Source organism: Pan paniscus, chromosome 3 (genome assembly GCF_029289425.2).
Source record: "Pan paniscus chromosome 3, NHGRI_mPanPan1-v2.0_pri, whole genome shotgun sequence".
Lineage (NCBI taxonomy): Eukaryota > Metazoa > Chordata > Mammalia > Primates > Hominidae > Pan > Pan paniscus.
Genome location: NC_073252.2, coordinates 10,806,601 through 10,826,367, shown reverse-complemented (window position 1 = coordinate 10,826,367; position 19,767 = coordinate 10,806,601). Strand labels below are relative to the sequence as shown.

At 40.3% G+C, this 19,767-nt stretch overlaps 1 protein-coding gene across 1 annotated transcript in view; it reads left to right on the top strand.

The window, feature by feature from the left end:
* Positions 1 to 323: 323 nt before the first annotated feature.
* CLNK (cytokine dependent hematopoietic cell linker) overlaps positions 324 to 19,767 on the top strand; it is an 87,160-nt gene continuing 67,716 nt past the window's right edge. Inside the window, exons 1-4 of the mRNA XM_003826785.5 lie at positions 324 to 361; positions 5,925 to 6,066; positions 7,296 to 7,402; positions 13,576 to 13,621. Of these exons, the coding sequence (XP_003826833.4) occupies positions 338 to 361; positions 5,925 to 6,066; positions 7,296 to 7,402; positions 13,576 to 13,621 (319 nt within the window). The 5' untranslated portion in view covers positions 324 to 337. The remainder of the gene's footprint in view (positions 362 to 5,924; positions 6,067 to 7,295; positions 7,403 to 13,575; positions 13,622 to 19,767) is intronic.

Below are 19,767 nucleotides of genomic sequence, written 5' to 3'. Positions count from 1 at the left end.
TTGCTGTGAGAGATCTTCTCATATTATGTTTCTCTAGCAACGGGAATTTTGACCTGCTACAGTAGAGATAAAGTTTCTTACCTCCAAGTCACTGTTTGATTTGAATTCTGTTTCCTTTTCTCCTGTTTCTTTGTCCTGTTTTGCAAGAGCAACAGGTAGAATGGGAAATAAAGAAAAATGCACTTTAGTTTTGAAAAATCACAATCAAGATAAGTTAATTAAAACTGACAAAAGATTTCTGGAGAAAAACAAGGGCCCAGTCTTTTTGATGTTTGGAGCTACCACAGTGATTAAAATAACACTCGGTCTGTTTGTGTTGGCAGGCCAGTACCAGAGGATGAACAAGCCTCTTCTAGACTGGGTAAGTCAGCTGCTTCCCTTATCTATTTTATACGTCTTTAATATTGCAAAGCAGGTGAATTTGATTCAAGATACTGGGTAAAATGTTTAAAAATCAACAGCAACAGGCTGCGTGCAGTGGTTCACACCTGTAATCCCAGCACTTTGGGAGGCCAAGGCGGGCAGATCACCTGAGGCCAGGAGTTCAAGACCAACCTGGCTAACATGAGGAAACCCCGTTTCTACTAAAAAATACAAAAAATTAGCCAGGCATGGTGGTGTGAGCCTGTAATCCCAGCTACTCACGAGGCTGAGGCAGGAGAATCGCTTGAACCCAGGAGGCAGAGGCTGCAGTGAGCCGAGATAGCACCATTGCACTTCAGCCTGGGCGACAAGAGCGAAACTCTGTCTCAAAAAAAAAATAACAGCAACAACAACAACAAAAAATACTTTTCCAAGTGGCATACTTTCCTGGCAAGAAAAACTGCATTTTAATTCTTGGGTATAAAACTATATTCCAATTCCTCAGCTATAAAATGGAAATAAAAATTAATTAACATGGTCATCGTGAAGGCTGAATAAAGTGAAAATACCAACACACTGTGCCGGCAAGTGCGTTATGAGAAGCACACTTCCTAACACTCATAGTAAAATTTTAAATTGAAATAAACTTTCCAGAGAGCAATTTCATAATATCAAGTAAGCAACATTAAAATACCCATTTTTAGCCCAATAATTCCATTCTTGGGAGTTTAAAAAGCTAATCTAAAATATGTACTGATACTTAAACATATTCACAGATTTTATAATATATTTTAAATGGCAGCACATTTGAATTATGCTAAGTATTCAGTAATACAAAAGTAACTGCATCTTGATACATCCATTTTATGAAATCATTTGCAATATTTACAAATAATTTTAACAACTAGAGAAAAAGATTAAAATTTATAACATTAATTCAATATATTTTATTACAAGCAAATGTATAGGTATATAATTTAAATAGTTTTCACTTGCATATCTATAGATTAGATAGGCAGATGTATGATTGATTGATTGACTGATTGATTCTGTTCATAAACTCATTGACTCTTTACTGTTTGAAGTAGCTCTTTAAGAATCTAACTAAAGCTTATGGACCCTTACCCAGAAACATACAAACACACATACACATACACACACATGCACACACAAAAATTGTAAAAATTAAAAGGTTCATGGGTAAAGAATATTGAACCTCTAGTTAAGACTCCTTGAAATTGTTAGAAAATAGATAATACATTAATAGGTAAATAGATATAACTCTATATTTAAAACAAATGTCTCTTTCTCTCTCTTCCTCTCTCTCTCTCTAAAGAAGTACACCAAAACACTTACATTTACTCCTGGGGGCAAAAGTTTCTTCTTACTTGGAGTGATGGTTGTTCTTCCCAGACTTCTTATCATGTCCTGACTCTACCAAGTCTAGCAAAGGTATTGGGTGGAAAGTTGGAAAATGGGTTCAGGCTCACATCCCAGTTCTTCCAGCAGGTCCAAGACTTCCCCCAAGAGGCTATGCCCTAGAGGGCCTTGGTGATGGCCGTAACAGTATGTAAATGGCACCTTTGCACAAATACCCATCTGTCAAATCCCCAAAGGATTCTCCTGCCCGAGCTCCAGCTCAGAGCTCACTGGCTGTACAGTTCCAGAACCGAGACACCTTCTCTCCCTTTACTGTGTCAATGGTGAAACTTCCTGGAGTACACATACTAGCAGCTTTGCTTTGCTTTGTCCTGGGTACTGGGCTCTACCTATGGCTCAGCACATCACCTAGAGAAAAAAGATCCAACAGGTACTGAGTTCCTGCTGTGGAATAGATACCAAAGTAGAGACTTGAGACACATTTTCTCAATTAACAACAACAAGATAAGGTGGGTTTAGTCATCTCCAATTTACAGATTGAACATATCAGTCAGGGAGCTTAAGTAACCTTCCCAAGAATGCAAGATCAACAGTCATGTCTGTGCTTACACATAACATGATGCCGGCTGCAGATTTTAATGCGGAGGAGCACATTCCAGAATTCCTATAATCACCATTGTGTGTGAGTGCATCTGTTGCAGACTGGTGTCCATTCCTGCCAGTCTAGTGTTCAGACCCAGAGCCTTTGATAGGTGCCTGTGTTAGTCTTCTAGTGTTGCCATAACAATATGCCATAAACTGGATGGCTCAAACAACAGAGGTTTATTTTCTCATGACTCTGAAGACCAGAAGTCCAAGATCAAAGTGCCAGTAGGGTTGGCGAGAACTATCCCCTTGGGATGCAAATGACTACCCTCTCCCTGTGTGCTCACATGGCCTTTCCTCAGTGTATGCATTTGGGGACGGGTGGGGAGAGAGAGGGAGAAACCCAGAGAAAGAGAGAGAGAGAACTCTCTGGTGTCTCTTCTTATAAGAACACTAATCCTATCAGATAAGAACCCCACCCTCAAATGTTGTGCAGTACCAATGGTCTGTAACCTGGTCTCCTGGCTCCATTTCAGGAATGGAAAAATGACCACAAAAAAAAAAAAAGGCAGTCTTGGCCAATTCACTTGGGGAGGGGGCGGCTGGGGGGATATGAACCCACAGAATTTTCTTGACTATACATTTTACCTAAATTCTCACACCTAAACCTGGTCGAATGAACTAGAATTTCAAAAATGATGGTGTCAGCTTTAGCACAAAATTTCACATTGCAGTTGCTTTTACTGTGATAGTGTCACATTTTAAGACAATATACAGAGAGTGGTGTCACTTCTTGAGGCCCCACCCTTCACGGTAAAGACCCAAATAATTGCATTTGTTTTCCATTGCTGTCATGTCACATCCCCACAGATTTGGCAGCTTGACCATTTATTATCGCACAGTGGATGCAATCAGAAGTCTGGGCACAGCATGGCTCAACTAGTTCCCCTGTTCTGGGTCTCACAGGACTGAAAGCAACATGCTGGCAGGGCTGCATTCTCCTCCAGGGGCTCTGAAGAGGAACTTGCTTCCAGATTCTTTCGGGTTGTTTCATAGAATCCAGTTCCTTTCTGTTGTAGGACTGTGGTCCCCATGTCCCTGCTGGCTGGCTGTTGTCAAATCCTTCTACTCTTGGACTCTCTCTAAATTGTCCTTCTGCCAGATCTCTTTCTTTCTTGTCTACTTCCTTTCTCTGACTTCCTCTTCTGCTTTTTAAAACAGGTTTTTCTGAGATAAAATCTACCTGCCATTCAATTTACGCATTTTATGAGTACAGTTTAATGGTTTTTTTGTATATTCACAGAGTTGCATAACCATCACTCCAATCAATATATTTTTATCATCTCAAAATGAAACCCAGTTCCCCCTTCCCCCAGACCTTGGCAAATATTAATCTACTCTTTATCTATAGATCCTCCTCTTCTGGACATTTCATATAAACAGAATCATGCAACATTCCATTTTGTATATGACTCCCTTCTTTCATTTAACGTAATATTATCAAGGCTTATCCATGTTATAGCATATATCAGTACTTTATTCCTTTTCATTGCTGAATAATATTCCATTGTGTGACTATACAACACTTTATTACCTATGCAGTAGTTCATGGATACTTGGGTTATTTCCACTTTTTTACTATTAAGAAAAATACTGCTATAAACATGTGCTAGTTTTTGTGTGAATGTGGAGTTGCTGGATTATATGGTAGCTCTGTGTTTAACCTTTTGAGGAACTGCCAAAGCATTTTCTGCAGCAGCTGTACCCTATTACATTCCCATCAGCAATGCATGAGATCCTCAAATTCTCCACATTCTTGCCAGCCCTGATTATTTTCTGTCTTTTTTTAAATCATCTTGGTGTTGTATGGCTGACATCTCATTGTGCTTTTGAGTTGCATTTTCCTAATGGCTAATGATATTGAGCGTCTCTCCATGGGATTATTGATGATTTTCATATCTTCTTTGAAGAAACATCCATTCAGATCCTTTTCCCACTTTAAAATTTGGTTATTTATCCTTAGATCATTGCATTGTAAGAGTTTTTCATATATTCTGGATTTAAGCTCCTTATCAGATACATGATTTGCAAATATTTTCTTCATTCCACAGTTGCCTTTTTATTTTTTGTGGTCTTTTGAAGCACACAAGATTTTCATTTTAATTAAGTCCAATTTATCTATTTCTTTTATTGCTTGTATTTTTTTGTTCTATCTAAGAAATCATTGCCTAAGCCAAGAAATGAAGATTTACTCCAATATTTTAAGGGTTTTATAGTTTTAGCTGTTAAATTTATATTCAAGGCCCATTTGCATTTAATTTTTGCATATGATATAAAAAAGAGGTTCAGCCTCACTGCCATGCATGTGGATATCCAGTTGTCCTAGGACTATCTGTTAAAAGACTATTCTTTCCACCCATTGAATTGTCTTAGTACACTTCTTAAAAATCAATTAACCCTCAGTGTGAAGGTTTATTTCTGGACTCTCAATTATATTCCAATTATCCGCACATCTATCTTACTACCAATACCACATTGTCTTGATTACTGCATCTATGTAGTAACTTTTGAAATAAGTGTTAGTCCTCCAACTTTATCTTTTTTTTTTTTTTTTACCCAAGATTGCTTTGGCTATTCTTGGTTCTTCTTATTTTCTTAAGAATTTTAGGATTATCTTGTCAATTTCTGCAAAATAAATCAGTATGTTAATTTGCAAAGTATTTCTATTTTAACAAGATTAAGTCTCCCAATCCATGATCATTAGTCATCTTTCCATTTATTTAGGTCTTCTGAAATTACTATCAACAGTGTTTTTGCAGTTTTCAGTGTACAAATTTTGCACTTCTTTTGTTAAATGTATTTCCATATATTTTATTCTCCTTGACGCTATTGCTAATATAATCGTTTTCTTTTTTAAAACATTTTTGTACAGATGAGGTCTCACTCTGTTGCCCAGGCTGTTCTCAAACTCCTAGCCTCCAGCAATCCTCCTACCTCAGCCTCCCAAAGCGCTGGGATTACAAGCATGAGCCATTGCACCTAGCCCATTTTCTTAATTTCTATTTTCAATTTGTTATTACTAATTTATAGAAATATAAATTATCATTACTAGCATATAGAAATACAACTGAATTTGATATATTAATCCTGTATCCTGACACCTTGAGGAATTATTTATTAGTTCTAATAATTTTTTAGTGAATTCTTCAAATACAAGATTATCTTATTTGCAAATAAGTCCTCTTTCTGCTTCTGAGGGTTCATGTGATTACATTGGGCCCACCCAGGTAATCCAGGACAATCTGCCTATTTTAAGGTCAGCTGATTAGTGACCTTCACTACATCTGCACTGTCCCTTCACAGCAGTACCTAGATTAGTATTGATTGAGTAATCCGAGATGAGAATATTGGGAGATATCTTTAGAATTCTCACTAGCACAAGAATTAAACTTCTATTTAAGATCCCAGACCCTAGATTCTTAAATATTTAACTTGCAGCTAAGAAAGTCTACCCCGCTTCTCTAGCCAGCACTGTAGCCTGTCTTTGTCAACATTGTACCTTCCTCTGACTCACTGGAATGTTACCACCTGCTTAGGAAAGAAACTTTGCTGCAGTCCTGGATGGAGCAAAAGGCCACAGTGATGATGACTATGATGACCCTGAGCTTCGGATGGAAGAGACATGGCAGTCGATTAAAATTTTACCAGCCCGGCCTATAAAGGAATCTGAATATGCAGGTAACGTTTGGGGGTCTGCCTAAAATAAGAAGATGCATGTACATGCCGCCATATTGCACACTATTTAAAGGTGCGGTTTCTGAATTAAACAACCGTAGGTTAACGTCTGCCCCCATGACTTACTAGCTGTGTGACCTTGAGAAAGTCTCTCCAATCCACTTTCTCTTTCTGAAAACAGGGTTCATAATAATAGAAGTTGCCCCAGAGGGCTCTTTTGAATATTATGTGAATGATGCATGTTGAGTTCTCACCAGAGGACCTGGTACCAAGCCAGAGATCTGTAAATCTCAGTTATTATTATCACGATGCTCTCCTTGAGCCCTAGGAACAACGATGAGCATAATGGAGGGTGGACAAGCAGGGATGCAGCAGCATGGGAAATGTTAAATGAGGTCTGCATAGAGGGGAGTAGAATGAAAAAAAAGACTTTTTAACTTGGTTAATTCATTGTGCAGCCAGCCAGCCTAAGAGCGTCAGCAGGGCATGGCAGCAAAGCCGCAATTGTTAAGAATAAGAGGACCTAATTTCACACCCACCTCTGTCTCTAACTGTGGCACAAAGGGCAGCTTCAGCAAGTTCCTTGAGATAAAGCACCCTATTGTAAGGGGAAAGAGGAAGCATTCACAATTTCTGAGGGCCTGAACCACTGAAGTGAATCTATAGAAGTGTATGTGGAGAAAGTCATCTTGTAAATGATGATGACTTTTCTTGTTCATTCATTCAGTAAGCATTCATTGAGCATCTACTATGTGCCAGTTTCCATGTTGGGATTGATTGGGGGACACAAAGACAAACAATGCAGGATCCATACCCTCAGGAAGATGCAATCTAGTGGCAGAAACCAGCAGCTCAACCGATGAATGTGATAGGCTATGCTAAGTGTGTAATATAGAAAGGAGAGCTGGCATGGGGTGTGACTGGGTGGGATCTAGTAAGATTTTTAAAGGGCATGGCATAGCCAAAATTTTGTAAGATTTATAGAATTTCTAAGGTGAATGAGAAAATGAAGAATGTTCAGGTTCAAACTTTGGCGTTTTTTTGTGTGCACTGAGATGAGCAATTTCTCCTCTTCATACGTCAGTCTCCTACTCTGTTAAATGAAAGCAGAATTGCTTGCTCTTACTTACATTGTAATGATCCAATGAGTTTGTAGATGTGCAAATACTTTGTAAATTGTAATGTGCTGAGTCCACATAAGGTATGACTTTCATATTTTTCTGTTTGCACAGATACGCGCTATTTCAAGGTTGCAATGGACACTCCCCTTCCGTTAGACACCGGGACCTCTATCTCCATTGGACAGCAGACCTGGAACACACAGACGAGGTTGGAAAGAGTGAGTAAAGACTGGACATTGTGACACAAACATGTGTAGGGCTCTTCCTAACCAGCTAGAAACTGCCCCATCTCCTGTCCCCCAGGCCATCTTATTAGGGAAAGAGCAGGTCAAGCTCATTGAGGTGGATGGGAGGTGACTCTTATGACTAGTAGCATCATGGCCCTACCTCTAGAAAGAAGGAGAATTCAGATGTGAGGAAGATTGTGAGCCAGAGAGCATGCTAAGGATTTTGACATGCATCTCATCTAATGCTCATCGCATTCTCCAGAGAAAGAACATGAACTCAAATCTTTCTGATCATAATATAAGATTTTGCCCAGAGTCTCAGCCCAACATGGTAAATTATGAGCTGGGAGGTAATAAGTAAGTCACGAAACCTCTCTAAGCCTCCTTGTAACTTTATCTACCAAAGAGGGAAAAACAGAAAATCCTACCATGCTTATTTCAAAATGCTGTTTGGAAGCTACAAAAGATAATTTTGCACCACTGCACTCCAGCCTGGGTGAAAGAGTGGGACTCCGTCTCAAAAAAAAAAAAAAAAAAAAAAATCTAGTAAATGCAAATGCCCTAAATGCATACATAGAATTTTATTTTTAATAAAACATTTGCTAACACTTAATTTTCTTAATCCAGAAAGGCATAAAATACAAATGATCGCCCCCTGGGATTGCAGTTATTGGTCATAACATTTTCGTGCACTTCATTATCAGTATTTTGTTTTCTTTTCTTTTCTTTTTTTGAGATGGAGTTTCGCTCTGTTGCCCAGGCTGGAGTGCAATGGCACAATCTCAGTTCACTGCAACCTCCGCCTCCCGGGTTCAAGTGGTTCTCCTGCTTCGGCCTTCTGAATAGCTGGGATTACAGGTGCACGTCACCATGCCCGGCTAATTTTTCTATTTTTAGTAGACACAGGATTTCACCATGTTGGTCAGGCTGGTCTCAAAATCCTGACCTCGTGATCCACCCACCTTAGCCTCCCAAAGTGCTGGGATTATGGGCATGAGCCACCGTGCCGGGCCATTGTCAGTATTTTCTATACAGATATCTGTCAAACAGGGGAAGCCTCATTGTTTAGTATATACCTGCTTTATTTTTCTTCTCACATTAAATTCTGGTATAAAACAATTTCTCATGTGATAAACAAGCATTCATAAGTATAATTTTTGTAGACAAAGCATAACCCACTATGGGATTTTCAATTATTTTACTAAACCATTGAGTGAAGACATTTTAAAGGCTTTCAGTATGTATTGTAAAATTTCCTTTCTAAAAAATTGTTTCCATTTACCATCCCAGAAACTCTGTATAGGAATGTCCACCCCTTAGAAATATCACCAAAACTGGCTATTATTTTTTCAGTTGTATTTTTTAAAAAGGGATTTCACTATTCTTTTTTAGTTTGCACCACAGTTATTAGTGAGTATTAACCTGCTTTTGAATATTCCTCACATATTTTATATTCATTGTCTGTTTAACTTGAGGGCTTCTGTTAACTTGGACAGAAAAATGAAACTACAAATCTTATCAAGCAACACCGACCATTTACACAGAAGATATCTGATAGAGACTGAAGGAGCAAGATGAGTGATGAAAAATCAAACACTTCCTTTTTACACGGGCACAGCAATGATTGAAGCTAAACACTTCAATCATTCACTCAACAAATTCATTCAAGAACTATGTCATCGGTGCCTGCTAGGATCAGACACAATTATAGACTCTAAAGACATATCCGTGAACCACCAATTCCCTGTGCTTATGAAACATATATGCTAATGGTAGGAGACCAGTGATAAATAAATGCACAATAGACAGACAATAGATAAGCAAGTGTACTTTGAAAAATAATGATAATGCAGGACAAGGAAGGTCAAGGAAAAAAATTCTCAGTAGAGATCGAACTGAAAGAATGAATGATATTTAATCCTTAAAACATTCTTGTGGCTGGACGTGGGGGCTCACGCTTGTAATCTCAGCACTTTGGGAGTCTGAAGTAGGCAGATCACAAGGTCAGGAGTTCGAGACCAGCCTGGCCAACATGGTAAAACTCCATCTCTACTAAAAATAGAAAAATTAGCCGGGTGTAGTGGTGGGTGCTTGTAGTCCCAGCTACTCAGGAGGCTGAGGCAAGAGAATTGCTTGAACCCAGGAGTCAGAGGTTGCAGTGAGCCGAGATTGCACCACTGCACTCCAGCCTGGTGACCAAGCGAGACTCCATCTCAAAAACAAAAACAAAAACAAACAAACAAAAATCTCAAAAGATGAACATCATCACTTCCATTTTAATAGCTGCAATTTTATAAGCTCTGTGCCTTTGGGTCTGTTACTCAACCTCTCTGAGCCTTCATGATCTTACCTATAAAATCCATCACTGTTGTAGTAATACATAGAAAACACAGTATTTCTATGTGCTTCCAGCACATAGGCTGAGGTGGGAGGATTATTTGAGCCTGGGAGGTCGAGGCTGCAGTGAGCTGAGATAGCACCACTGCACTTCAGCCTGGGCAACAGAGTGAGACCCTGTCTCAAAAAAAAAAAAAAAAGAAAAGAAATGAATCTTCAATAAGATCCAAGAAATGCATCTTTGTGCTTCCAGCCTGAAGCACAAAGCAATCAGTCCACAGAGGACATCTCCATGAGGTCAGATGCTATTTTAGCCCCAACACCTACCATGGTGACTTTGTAAGAGGTTCTCCATAGATATTGGTTAAATGAATGAAAAATAACAAACTTTCAATCATTTGAACTCAAGCTTTAAAAATAAATACCTGTTTAGTAGGGAAAGAGACCGAGTCTTTCCCCAGTTCAACTTCTGTTCACAAAAAAGACTTTCTCGGTCTGGCCTTCAAAATTCTTCTATTTTCCTGCTACTATTTGCTGCTGTCATCAAGATCTGCATCTAGGGCAGTCCCCCAGGGGCTGTCTGAGAGGGAGGAGAGCATTTCAGGACACTCATCACCAGAGCATAAAGTGTGGCCAGGGAACGAAAACTCCAGAGAGATTGGACCAGTGGCTGAAGACACAGTTCTGGTCCGTTTATAAAGAAGTAGAGAACGCTGAACTAAAAAAGTTGAGCTGAACTTTCCCTGTAAATGACTGGCAATCCCTTTTCACATAGGTAAGCCTTCATGAATACAATTTTTTTTTACAAAGAATAATTCTCATTTGATTTTTTAAAAAACAACTATGCCAGGATTTAAGCCTTTATTCTTACACTTTCTATTCCTTCATATCATCTTTGTAGCTTCCTGTTAAAAACAAGTTTCTTCCTTTGGCTAGATCACTTTGCAGGTGGAACTACAATCTCAGCACATTAAGTCAAATGAAATCATGTGAGGAAAAAGGATAGGGCAAGGTGAGCAAAATTTCAGAGGGGAGTTGTCTCATAAATTCAACAAGAGTTTGGCCTCAATTCAGATGAAGAGGGAGTTTCAGCCAGGTGCAGTAGTTCATGCCTGTAATCCCAACATTTTGGGAGGCCAAGGTAGGTGAATTGCTTGAGCCCAGGAGCTCAGTAGCAGCCTGAGTAACATAGTAACATCTCATCTCTAAAAAAAAATTAAAAAAAAAAATAGCTGGTCGTGGTGGAGCATGCCTGTAGTCCCAGCTACTCTGGGGGCTGAGGTTGGAGGATCACCTGAGCCTGGGAGGTCAAGGCTGCAGTGAGCCGTGATCATGCCACTTCACTCTAGCCTGGGTGACAGAACAAGACCTTGTCTCAGAAAAAAAAAGAGGTGGGGGAGGAGTTTCACATTTGTAATCAGTGTTGTAAAAATCAAGTATTTATGGCAAGCAGATTATCTTTTTTATGACAATCTCATTCCTAGGAGTTGATTCTTACTAGTTCTGCACATTTATGTTGAGATTAAACTATCTGTGAAATGGATCTCCAGCCAGGTGTGATGGCTCACACTTGTAGTCCCCACGTTTTGGGAGGCCAAGACAGGGGGATTGCTTGAGCCCAGGAGTTCAAGACCAGCCTGGGTAACATTGTGAAACGCCATCTCTACAAAAAGTACAAAAATTAGCTGGGCATGGTGACGCACGCCTGTAGTCCCAGCTACTTGGGAGGCTGAAGTGGGAGGATCGCTTGAGTCCGGGAGGTCAAGGTTGCGGTGAGCTGAAATCATGCCACTGCATTCCAGCCTGGGTGACAGAGTGAACTCCAGCCGGAGCGACAGAGTGAGACCCTGTCTCAAAGAAAATAAAAAGAAAAAAAGAAATGGATCTTCAATAATTTTTACAAAGGCCAGTTCTTGTCTAGACCCCTTAGGTGGGTCTTGACAACTGTCTTGCCCTAAACCACTGCCCATCCTTCTATTTATTGAGCATGTACTGTGTACCAAGCTCTGTGCTTAGCAATGGGGGTAGAAAGGTGAGCCAGTGCCCACAGTCTAAGGGAGGAGGCAGTGACCCAGATGGGCAGTTTCCATGTTCTAGGAAGTGGTCAGATGGAGGTAAGCACAGTGTACAAATGCACGCAGACCTGCATCTCCGAGCGTAGCCAGTGCCATTGGAGGGGTCTGATGAAGGAAGCCATATGATGCAGTCTTCCACAACTGGCACATGTTTCATTGTGATCAGTGGTTCTCCATGGAAAGTTTTTGCCCCCCAGGGGACTTTTGACAAAGTCTGGTGACATTTTTGGTTGTCACAACTGAGTTCTACTGACATCAGTAGGTAGAAGACAGAGATGTTACTAAGCATCCTACAAGGCACAAGAATTTTCCAACCCCAAATCTCAATTCTCAGTAGTACCCAAACTGAAAAATCTGTTACAATGTACCTGTGAATCCAGGCTGGTATTTTTCTTTGTTCCCTCATAATCTAGCATTGCCACAGACACATTAGTAGGTACTAGTAAATATTTATTTGACAGAAGTTGGGAATTGCCCCAGGGGAGGGACAGGAAATATTCCTGGGCCGGGGAATCCTGTACTAATTCTGCTGCTTGGGACTACTTGGAACCCCATCCTAAGACCCTGAGATTGCAAATCCCACCTAAGATGGAGACAACGGGAACCTTTCCTGCCTCCATGACCAGGCTAGCAATGCAGCGTGGGGCATGAGCATTGAGAGAGACTCCCTCTGTGGGGCAGGCACACAGGGAAGATTAAAAGATGAGCGTGCACAAGAACATTGAAAAAACCTTCCGGCACCCCAGTCCCCACAAGGTAACCCTGGAGAAATTGAAAGCTGATGGTGTAATGAAGAAGTCAATAGCCACGATAAAAAAAAATAATCCAACCAACACTCAACCCCTAATTAGATATAACCAAAAGAAGAAGGGCCACGCCCTTTCCAGGCATAAATACTGTGGTTCAATGTTCCACAGAGGTAACGGGGGATTCAATGGGCCCCTGACCCACCATGCCCAACTCAACCTGGTGCCAATAAAGACTAATACTAAGACCCTAATATTAACCTAGGCTTAAAGGTTTTCAAAGACGTAGGGACCCCTTTATGATCTTCATCTTCTTCACCCTTATGTCTTCCAGTTGTGTACCCCTTAATAGTTCACTAATGTCTTTAATAATATTAATAGTGATACATGAATTCAGTGTGGTTAGCGATACCTGTGTTCTCGGCACAGTGCTTGTGTTCCGTGTTGTCCTCCCGTCCTCAAAAGGTATCAGTGCTTTTGTTACCTCCATTTCACAGATAAGGAAACTAAGCCTCAGGAAACTGAGGCTAAGTAATTTGTTATGTTCTCACAGTCAGCACAAGCTGGAGGTGGAATCCTAACCCAGGCCTTCCCACGAGGCCACACCCTGACCTGCCTGCCTCATTGCTTTCATGTACCTGATCCCATAGATGGATCTTCATGTTAACTCAGGGACATGAATGATGAGCATTTTTCCTATGATAAAGATGAAAAATCTGAAGTTAATAATACACTCAATGTCTTTTCCAAAGCCAGCAATAGAGGCAGGATTGGTTCTCAATCCCACGTGTTTTTATACCAAACACCACTCAAGCCACTGCATCCTTCATTGGCAGAGGTGCATGTATTTATACATGTTTGTTGACAGCCAACCATACATTGAAAACCAGAGAGCCCAGGGACTTACGGCTTTATCCTTGGGAACCTAACCACAGAGAGTGTCAAGACATCACATAGTGTCATAGTCACAACTGAAGAGATAATGGTGCCTCATTGTCTTGTACAGGTGGACAGACCCATTTCTAAGGACATCAGAAGCCAAAACATTAAAGGTAAAGTCATGTTAATCGAAGATTAAAATGTAAGTATGAAAACATCTATTTTGCTTCTAAGATCCTCTCGCATTATTGTTTGTGGTCATGGGTGATCTTACACGAGGTGATCTATTGAATTACACTTCAGGAAATAACTATCTAATTTTAGACACAGTCTCACATACTTTATGCCTATTTGTTGCCTTACCTTATTGATGAAGAAATTGATTGTAAAAATTCATATTCTTTGTTGTGCAATTTTGGAAATGAATTATTTTGAAACATATGGATTGCATTAAATATATAATCATGTTATCTCTCTAAGCATACCCCCAGAAAAGCCACAAGATAGAAATCTAATTTTAAAACATTGATTAATTAATATGAAAACAGATTTTAAGGCTTTAGGCAAAACAACTCAATTTGAAGACGAAAATACAAGTACGAGCCTAAAAGCAAATAATCAATTTCAGTAGTGCTAGAAGCATAAATGGAAGACAAGCCCAAGACATTTAATGGTATTGTATCCATTATAGCTTCTCTCATCATTTTCCCCTGTGCCCCTATCTCCTCTTACAATGCTTGACTGGAAAAGATGACAATGCCAAGATTCACTTTGCCCAATAATTGAAACACATCAAATTCACCTTTCATGTGTCTAATGCTATCATCTATAATGTATTACTAGCGCCATCTTTTCTTTAATGGGAAAGCGTACCAGTTAGAGTCCCAACAGGGAATAGGCAGCACACTCAAATTAGGATAATTTAAGGAAATTTATGGCAAAGAAACTACTTACCAGGTGAGTGTGGTATAGGGGGAAGAACAAAGAATGGCGCAAGAACCATGGCTGACAGCAGCGGAGCTGGCCCTACCCCTAGGTGCAGAGGGATGAGGGGACAGTTACTGAAAACTACAAGGAGCACACCACCTGGAGAGGAGCAGTGATCACTGGTCCCGGGACACCACCAGCCCAGGCAGACTTCTTGGGGAGGGGACCAAGGGAGTAAACGCCCCATCTCTCTCTCCAACCTCCCTGTGACCTCCTGTTGGGGCTTCCCAATGGCTAAACCTAACTAGAAATGAGAGGATAGGGCAGTCCCTGTGTGTCCCTACTGGTCAGTGTCCCCAGGCGGAGAGCAGGGTAGAGAAGAGTGAAGGTGGAGGGAGGTTCTGGAGGGCAAATGGAAGACACTCACAGCAGGAAGTGCCAGCGCAGTGAAAAGGGGATGGAGAGTAGCCAAAACCTAAGGCACACTCCCTGGCTGTGTGACCTTAAGTAAGACCCCTAACCTGAGTTCTCCATTTATTTATTTATTTATTTATTTATTTATTTAGTATTTATTTATTTATTTTGAGACAGCGTCTCGCTCTGTTGCCCAGGCTGGAGTGCAGTGGCGTGATCTTGGCTCACTGCAACCTCCGCCTCCCTGGCTCAAGCAATTCTCCTGCCTCAGCTTCCTGAGTAGCTGGGATTACAGATGCATTCCACCATGCCTGGCTAATTTTTGTATTTTTAGTAGAGACGGGGTTTCACCATGTTGGTCAGGCTGGTCGCGAACTCCTGACCTCGTGATCTGCCCACCTCGGCCTCCCAAAGTGCTGGGATTAACAGCTGTGAGCCACCACACCCGGCCCTTCTCCTTTTCTTTAACCAGCACATTGATTCACCACCTGGTGAATTATGTAGAGAAAGTATTTTCACTCCTCTTAACAGAGAAAGGGATGGGAAGCATTGAGGGATCACAGACCAGACCACAATCATCTGTTACAAAAATGGCCTCAGTCATAATAATATGCTTTGTAGGCACTCATGAAGAAATGAGTCCTGGAGAGAAATCAGATGAGAAATGAACTTCATAATTGCCATCTGATTTATAGTTCACTATGGGCATCCACTCTCACTTCTTCAGCTGCAGAAATTTCTTCGACCATTATTCCACATATCAGTATGTCTGTTTACCTCTCTATCTGTATGTTTATCTACACTTTGCCTCAGTTCACAAAGATATTAGTTAATAAAAACTTGAACAATAAAATAGAAGAAAATCTACATAGATGACATAATTAAAATAAAGATAAAATGTAAGATCCTTAGGCACACATCACTAAATTCTATAATTAAACTGTTATTTTGCCTCTGAGCTACCTGGTAGTCTAAGCAAAAAGGGAATCAAGCTTCCTTATGTGGTATGATTTTCCCATTACAAGAAACAAACCAGTTCCTCAGAGACAGCAAGAAAAACACATCTTTTAGGATTAAGTTAGTGCTCTGTTTTGCAGCGAATGTTGGCTGATATATGGGTCCCACGACTACAAAAATATGAGCATTTTGTAAAGCAGACTCCAGTGTAAACTGAGGCCACAACTGCAAAGAGGACTTCAGTGAAAGCAAGGCTCAGAGAGGTTGAGGCTTTTGGGGGTGGGGCAGGTTGTATAGAAGACTTCTCCAATAAGAGTTATTTTCTTTACATCATCCTTTTCTACATTTCCATAATTGATGGTTCCCCATTACCATCCAGAGCTCTAAGGTACCATATCTAGAACGAGGCTGGAAGGGGGGAAATTAATATGAATGTCCCCCCATTTTAGGATCAGGCATCTTGCTTAAAAATGCTTGCATGATTTATGTGTTTATTACAAAATTCTGTATTTTTGATGCAAACACATTCTCAGATAATTTATTCACTCTCACAAAAATGTCATAGAAAAAAACATATCGGTTGGTTCAGTAATGGCAGAATTTTATGGTGATATTTTTCATCAAGTTGAGCAGTTATAGATTTATGTTAATGTACATTTTATGTCATTTTTCTTGCAATCATATTCTTACATTATCTGTAAACTGTCAGATTTCAAGAACTTATCTTCCCTAAAGCTTGACTTTTTGTTTTTCATTCCTAAAAATAGGTAAAAGTTTATTTGGAGGCAAAGTATTTACAATACAAGTTGTGTGTGATGAACCACTAGCATTAACCATAGATCTAGAAGAAAGAATCTTATTTTCAGATAGGAATAGCTATAATTTTCAAATACAGCGTGGTTTATTTTTCTAGAGAAACCAAAGCTGAGAATAAAGGAAGCTAAATTGCATTTTCTCTTTGCCGTAGATGTGAACCAAACACAAACTCTAAGCCAATTTCCTTTGAGGTGACAAGCATACTATATACAAGAATGAATTTATAAAGAACTACAATAAGCCTCCAAGAAAAGAAAAAAAAGAGCATAGGCTAGTGAACATGTATATCCAGAAACACGAGCTGATTGAAAAGAAGCAAAGTAGAATTCCACAAAATGCCATCAAAAGACCTTTATACTAGTTTGCTTTTAGACGAGTTTAGATGCTGAAGAAATTAGAATCAGAAATGAGTTTAATCTGGGTCAATTTCCTCATTTTACATAAGGAAGGGAAGTGGCTTGCTCAAGGCCATCAGCAAGTAGTCACAAGACCAGAGCCAAGGTTTATTCCACTATGGTAATGTTGCCAGGGTTTTCTGTGTTTGTTAGTGTATAAAATGTATTCTCCCTCTCATTCCGTAACGAACATCCCATTCATCCAGACTATACAAAGCGCAGTGCCAGAGTGAATTGATAGATGATACTGCTCCCTAGTGGCAGAACTTGGCAACAAACAACATTGCAATAATGATGAGATTGGTTATCTTCTATCCTTTGCAGAAAAAACACGCCCGAGGTTGCAGAATTGATCAGAAATAAACGTAATATTATTCTTCTACCATTTTAGATGTAAATGTGTTTCAGCCACAACCCATGGCTCAAAAGCAACAGAGACATTGATATAATGCTCATTCAAAGTTAACGTTATTAACTTCATGAAATCACTCATTAATTGAACTACAGAACGGTATTTTTTCTCACTACCAAACAAGAAAAATAATAGGCCTCAGAGAAAAGGAAAGGAATATGTAACTGTTTGATATAACAAATTTATTTTCTGATACAGAAATATGAAGTAGCCAGAAACAAGAGACTGAAAAACAAGGTATTTAATAAAAGAAGCTCCAGAAAATTTATATCCCCCAAATAATAATTCCCTAATGAAGTTTCAGTTCCCCATAGAATTGCAATGTACAAGAACTGCCTTTTACATAAGCAAAGTACGGCCTTCCCCATGAAACCATTTCAAAATGACTTGAAATACACGCATAATGAAAAGCACTTTTTCTTTTCCTTGTAATGTTGGGGTGTTCACTGGAATCAACCATCCCAGTTTGCTCTGGATGGAGGGGTTCTTCAGAAGCAGGACATTCTGAATTAAAAACAGAGACATCTGGGGTAAACTGGGACTAGCGGCCTCTATACCTGCATGTCTTACATGCAAGCCAGCAGAATGGAAGAGTTATTTTGTTAAGTTTTAAAATAGCAGAATCTCCACGATCCAGCCCCTCCTTGTAACTGAGGCACAGCATCCCTTACAGATAATTGAGTGGCCCAAGAGCCTCACCACCTTCCCAGGAAGCACACCCTACCTTTAAGCAGCCCCAGCTCTTTACTTTCAGCTAAGTGTAAGGAACAGCAATGTCTTCCTACAACTTCCTCCCATTGGTCCTTGCTGTAAGACACAATGAATGAAGCTCTAAGTAGCTCAAAGTACAGTTATCTGAAACTAATTGTGTGAGATGTTGAGAATCATATTAAATAAAAGAGAAGGCCAAGCGCGGTGGCTCACGCCTGTAATCCCAGCATTTCGGGAGGTCGAGGCAGGCGGATCACCTGAGGTTAGGAGCTTCAGACCAGCCTGGCCAACATGGTGACACCCTGTCTCTACTAAAAATACAAAAAATTAGCTGGGCGTTATGGTGTGCACATGTAGTCCCATCTACGGGGGAGGCTGAGGCAGGAGAATTGCTTGAGCCTGGGAGGCGGAGGTTGCAGTGAGCCAAGATTGCACCACTGCACTCCAGCCTGGGTGACAGAGCAAGACTCTGTATCAGAAAAAAAAAATAAAAAAAATAAATAAATAAATGGGAAACTCTGGATGCAGTAACCTTGAGAAACACTGAGTTAAACAAAAATAAACAGATCTTTTTACTGACCAAGTTTTTAAGAGCATTGTGGATCTCCAAGAGGGGGATATGGCACGGAGCATTTGTAACTTAAGTGTCCGTGGAACCTACTTTTTCTGGGATCACATTCTTTGGCCCATGCTCCTTAGAACACATTTTAGAAAAGCCTAGATCGACTCATATATTAGTTTCAATTCTGGGTTCACAGTACATTTCCTATTCTGAGTAGTTTCTCGGGTGTTATAAATGATCCATTGTTTGGGGCGGATATTCCTTAATCTATGAAAGCCACATCTACAGACAGCTTGTGAACGTAAATGCTTCCGATCCTGCATGCTCCCCCCTCCTCTTCCTGCCAGTCCCTGGGGGAGCGATGAACAGTGATAAGTTTGCCCTCTCTCTTTTCTACTTAGTTTTTCTAATTCCATATCCTACATCACAATGTGAAGAAAAGGCCATTAATAATAAACATGAAATTTGTACAGTAAAAGCTGCTTGTATGGAAGGGACAGAGAAGATTAGAATGCAGGATGAAAATGGGCACACATGTAACCGCCCGAGGGGTTCTTCCTGCCCACTGCATAAAGAGAGACCAGGGCACTGCCGTAGAGAAAGAGTTTAATAGACACGAGGCTGGCCACACCACGTGGGAGATGTTCATACACAAATCGTCTCATTCAAAGCTCATAGGTTAGCGGTTTCCAAAGGCAGTTTGGAGGAAGGGATGGGAGGGCAGGTAACAGGTGCTTGCTGCTGATTGATTGGGGTGGAGATGAAATTATAGGGGTTTGAAGCTGTCTTCAAGCAGATGAGTTACTTCTGGGTGAGGCTACAGGAGAGAGGTTGGCACTAAGGTGGAAGCACTGGGTTTAGGTGGAACCATGGGTGTCAGACATGCATGCAAAAAACTGGGAAAGATATCTCCAGAGGCCGATCTACAATAGTGGTGTTATCTGCAGGAATAACTGGGGAAGTTGCATGTCTTATAACCTCAGGAATAATGGCTGACAATCGTTTATGTCTGCGCCTTAGCTGGACTCAGGCTGTTCTTGTCCCCCCAGCCTGATGGCTTCCCATTAGCTTTACAAAAGTGGTTGAGTTTGGGGCAAGTCCTATTATCATTTAAACTATAGCCTG